The 618-nt window shown below is 56.5% G+C and overlaps 1 protein-coding gene across 4 annotated transcripts in view; it reads left to right on the forward strand.

Moving 5' to 3' along the window:
- The first annotated feature begins 499 nt into the window (after nucleotides 1-499).
- Nucleotides 500-618, forward strand: part of LOC103265811 (TATA-binding protein-associated factor 2N) — an 82,712-nt gene continuing 82,593 nt past the window's right edge. For 2 of the 4 annotated variants that reach the window (XM_008063467.1, XM_021715221.1), the window contains exon 1: nucleotides 500-615. In XM_008063467.1, the coding sequence (XP_008061658.1) occupies nucleotides 609-615 (7 nt within the window). In that variant the 5' untranslated portion in view covers nucleotides 500-608. The remainder of the gene's footprint in view (nucleotides 616-618) is intronic. The other 2 variants (XR_002482276.1, XR_002482275.1) reach the window with 1 other exon arrangement.

Genomic DNA, 618 nt, shown 5'->3' on the forward strand with positions numbered 1-618 from the left:
AGAGAGAGCAAGGTAGTTACAACACCGGGAGGCGACCAGGGACAGTAGCCGATCACGACTTCGCGTCCCGGAGCTCGCCGACTCCGCACGCCCCCAGGTGGCTCAAGTTCTCTCCAGCAAAAGCAGAGCGAATCAGAGCATACCATTTTAAATTTTAGGGGAAGAAAGGCATTTTATTACCAAATAGTCTGTGTTCATAAGGTCCTTCCTCTTTCGCTTCCTAACCTCGAATCCTATCAGACCCAATAAAGTGAGAATTAGGATTTTAAATAGGACAGAGGAGTAGACTTGGCTTCCTCCCCGATCGTGACAGTGGCATTGGTACTTTCTCTTCTCAATTCCCTCTCAATAATGGTACCGTCCACAGAGGGGAGAACAGAGAGAGACTCTGAAGTCCTCAGGGTTCGGAGGCTGGTTCCAAGGCAGAACCACCCCTCCTGCCGTGGCACTGTGGTACCTTCCGCCGCCCCCTGATTGGCTGCCGCGGCCCCGCAGTCGGCCTCTGCCCGCCGCGCCGCCTTCAGTACAGCTCCGGCCGCCGCGCCGCTTGGCTCTCGTATTCCTTGTTCTCGGCGGGCTCTGCGGGCTCTGCGCCGCGGCCGTTAGTCATGTCGGGTA

The sequence above is a fragment of the Carlito syrichta genome, unplaced genomic scaffold, assembly GCF_000164805.1.
Source record: "Carlito syrichta isolate Samal-C Ts95f unplaced genomic scaffold, Tarsius_syrichta-2.0.1 Scaffold306854, whole genome shotgun sequence".
Classification (NCBI taxonomy): domain Eukaryota; kingdom Metazoa; phylum Chordata; class Mammalia; order Primates; family Tarsiidae; genus Carlito; species Carlito syrichta.